We start from the raw sequence: 2,680 nt of genomic DNA on the forward strand, positions 1-2,680 counted from the left end.
CACTAATTCTGTTTTCCATGTCTTCACCTCTATTTGCATGTCCCTCCATCATGTTGACAGCATCAGAAACCTTAGATTTCATATTTTGAATTATGATTTCTTGTTTTTCCAGTGCCTCTAATACCTCATTTGTTTTCTCTGGGTTGTTTTGGATTTTTTTTTTTTAAATTCCTCCTGATTTTTTACTGTAGTGTCCTGTAATTCTTCAAGTTTGTTTTTCATCCATTGAAAACATTCAATCATCTTTTTTTAACATTCTGCATCAGAAAGTTCCATCAGACTTTCTGGCTTCATGAAATCCATTGCTACTGTGTCATTTGGTGGGGGGAGATATCTTGTTTTGGGCTTACGTGCTGAGTGAGGTACTCTGCTTCTTTCGAGACATTAAAGTGGAAGAGTTTTTGAAAACTAAGGTGATAGTTGGTTCTTGGTTTGGTGTTACTACTTCTCTATCAAGATGTCCAGTGTCTCCCTTTTGCTTAAGTTGGTGGGACCAATGTGGTAGGGCCAAACAGCAGTTTGTAGTCTAAAGAAACTAAATCTTTAATATTGGACAACTTTTTCAAGTGAGGTTGAAAAATGCTATAAATTTGGTCTATGTGTCTTTGTTCTTTTGTGTGCTTTATGCTTTGTTTTGATTTTGGTTTTGTCTTTGTTTTCTTTAAGTCCTGGACCGAGGGCCTACCAGAGGGCCCCAAAGTTCAGAGCTGGTGGCGGGGTAGCAGACTGGGGTGGGGGAAGCGATGTGATACCTGAAGACGGGGGCCATGGGTCAAAGGTGCAGGACTCTGTCCACTGCATCTGCACAGCACCAACCTTTGCCAGCCCCAAAGTTCCGAACTGGCGGTGGGGTCGCGGACTGGAGCGGGGGAAGCGATGTGATACCTGAAGATGGGGGCCATGGGTCAAAGGTGCAGGACTCCCTCTGTCCACTGCGTCTGCACGGCACTGACCTTTTGCCAACCCCAAAGTTCAGAGCTGGTCGTGGGTTCGTGGACTGGGGGGGGGGAAGCATGCGATACCTGAAGACGGGGGCCATTGGCCAAAGGTGCAGGACTCCCTCTGTCCACTGCGTCTGCGTGGCACCAACCTTTGCCAGCCCCAAAGTTCAGAGCTGGTAGCGGGATCGTGAACTGGGGCAGGGGAAGCGATGTGATACCTGAAGATGGGGGCCATGGGTCAAAGGTGCAGAACTTCCTCTGTCCACTGCGTCTGTGCGGCACCAACCTTTGCCAGCCCCAAAGTTCAGAGCTGGTAGCGGGATCGTGAACTGGGGCAGGGGAAGCAATGTGATACCTGAAGACGGGGGCCGTGGGTCAAAGGTGCAGGACTCCCTCTGTCCACTGCGTCTGAGTGGCACCAACATTTGCCAGCCCCAAAGTTCAGAGCTGGCGGCAGAGTCGCCAACTGGGGCGGGGGAAGCGATGCGATACCTGAAGACGGGGGCCGTGGGTCAAAGGTGCAGGGGTGGGTCCCATTTCAAATCCACTGCCTCTGTCCACTGCATCTGCCCAGCACCGACCTTTGCCAGCCCCAAAGTTCAGAGCTGGCAGCGGGGTCGCAGACTGGGGCGGGGGAAGTGATGCAATACCTGAAGACAGGGGGCATGGGTCAAAGGTGTAGGACTCCCTCTGTCCACTGCGTCTGCGCAGCACCAACCTTTGCCAGCCCCAAAGTTCAGAGCTGGCGGTGGGGGTCGCAGACTGGGGCGGGGGAAGCGATGCAATACCTGAAGATGGGGGCCATGGGTCAAAGGTGCAGGGTTGGGTCCCAGTTCAAATCCACTCCCTTAGTCCACTGCGTCTGAGCGGCACTGACCTTTGCCAGCCCCAAAGTTCAGAGCTGGTGCCGGGGTCGTGGCCTGGGGTGGGGGGAAGCGATGTGATACCTGAAGATGGGGGCCGTGAGTCAAAGGTGCAGGGTTGGGTCCCAGTTCAAATCCACTCCCTCTGTCCACTGCGTTTTCGCAGCACCAACCTTTGCCAGATCCAAAATTCAGAGCTGGCAGTGGGGTCGCAGACTGGGGCAGGGGAGGCAATGCGATACTTGAAGACGGAGGCCGTGGGTCAAAGGTGCAGGACTCCCTCTGTCCACTGCGTCTGCGCAGCACCGACCTTTGCCAGCCCCAAAGTTCAGAGGTGGCGGCGGGGTCAAGGACTGGGGCGAGGAAAGCGATGCAATACCTGAAGACCCGGGGCTGTGTGTCCAGAAAGAACAATTTTATTTCAGGGAGCCTGAAACTTGTGACCACTAAGTCTCTTTAAGTGCTCTACCTCCCTATCCCCCCCTCCCCCCACCCCCGTGGAAAGTAAAGTGTTGCTTTATTCACCAAACGAGCTTGTAGAATTGATCCATTGTTTGGATTTGCTGTACAGAAGGTTGAATTTCTGCAACACAAGATTGTGACGCAGCGCGAGGGCGACGCAGCGCGAGGGCGAGGCCGCCAGCCGGGGGAACGCCACCACCAGACCGGGGAACACTGCCGCCAGACCGGGGAACGCCGCTGCCAGATGGGGGAACGCACGCCGCCGCCAGACGGGGGAATGCACGCCGCCACCAGATGGGGGAACGCCGCCGGCAGACCAGGGAACGCCGCCACCAGACCGGGGAACACCGCCGCCAGACCGGGGAACGCCGCCGCCAGACGGGGGAACGCCGCGAGAGGGACCCGGAAGAGACC

The 2,680-nt window shown here is 54.9% G+C and overlaps 1 protein-coding gene across 1 annotated transcript in view; it reads right to left on the reverse strand.

Annotated features, from left to right (window-relative positions):
* Positions 1 to 681: 681 nt before the first annotated feature.
* Positions 682 to 2,680, reverse strand: part of LOC102864875 — a 35,787-nt gene continuing 33,788 nt past the window's right edge. The window contains exons 2-7 of the mRNA XM_006902877.1: positions 1,660 to 1,729; positions 1,523 to 1,591; positions 1,365 to 1,433; positions 1,023 to 1,159; positions 817 to 885; positions 682 to 726 (exon numbers count right to left, since the gene is read on the reverse strand). Of these exons, the coding sequence (XP_006902939.1) occupies positions 682 to 726; positions 817 to 885; positions 1,023 to 1,159; positions 1,365 to 1,433; positions 1,523 to 1,591; positions 1,660 to 1,729 (459 nt within the window). The remainder of the gene's footprint in view (positions 727 to 816; positions 886 to 1,022; positions 1,160 to 1,364; positions 1,434 to 1,522; positions 1,592 to 1,659; positions 1,730 to 2,680) is intronic.

Source organism: Elephantulus edwardii, unplaced genomic scaffold, assembly GCF_000299155.1.
Source record: "Elephantulus edwardii isolate Elephantulus edwardi_28Jun2011 unplaced genomic scaffold, EleEdw1.0 scaffold00464, whole genome shotgun sequence".
Classification (NCBI taxonomy): Eukaryota; Metazoa; Chordata; class Mammalia; order Macroscelidea; family Macroscelididae; genus Elephantulus; species Elephantulus edwardii.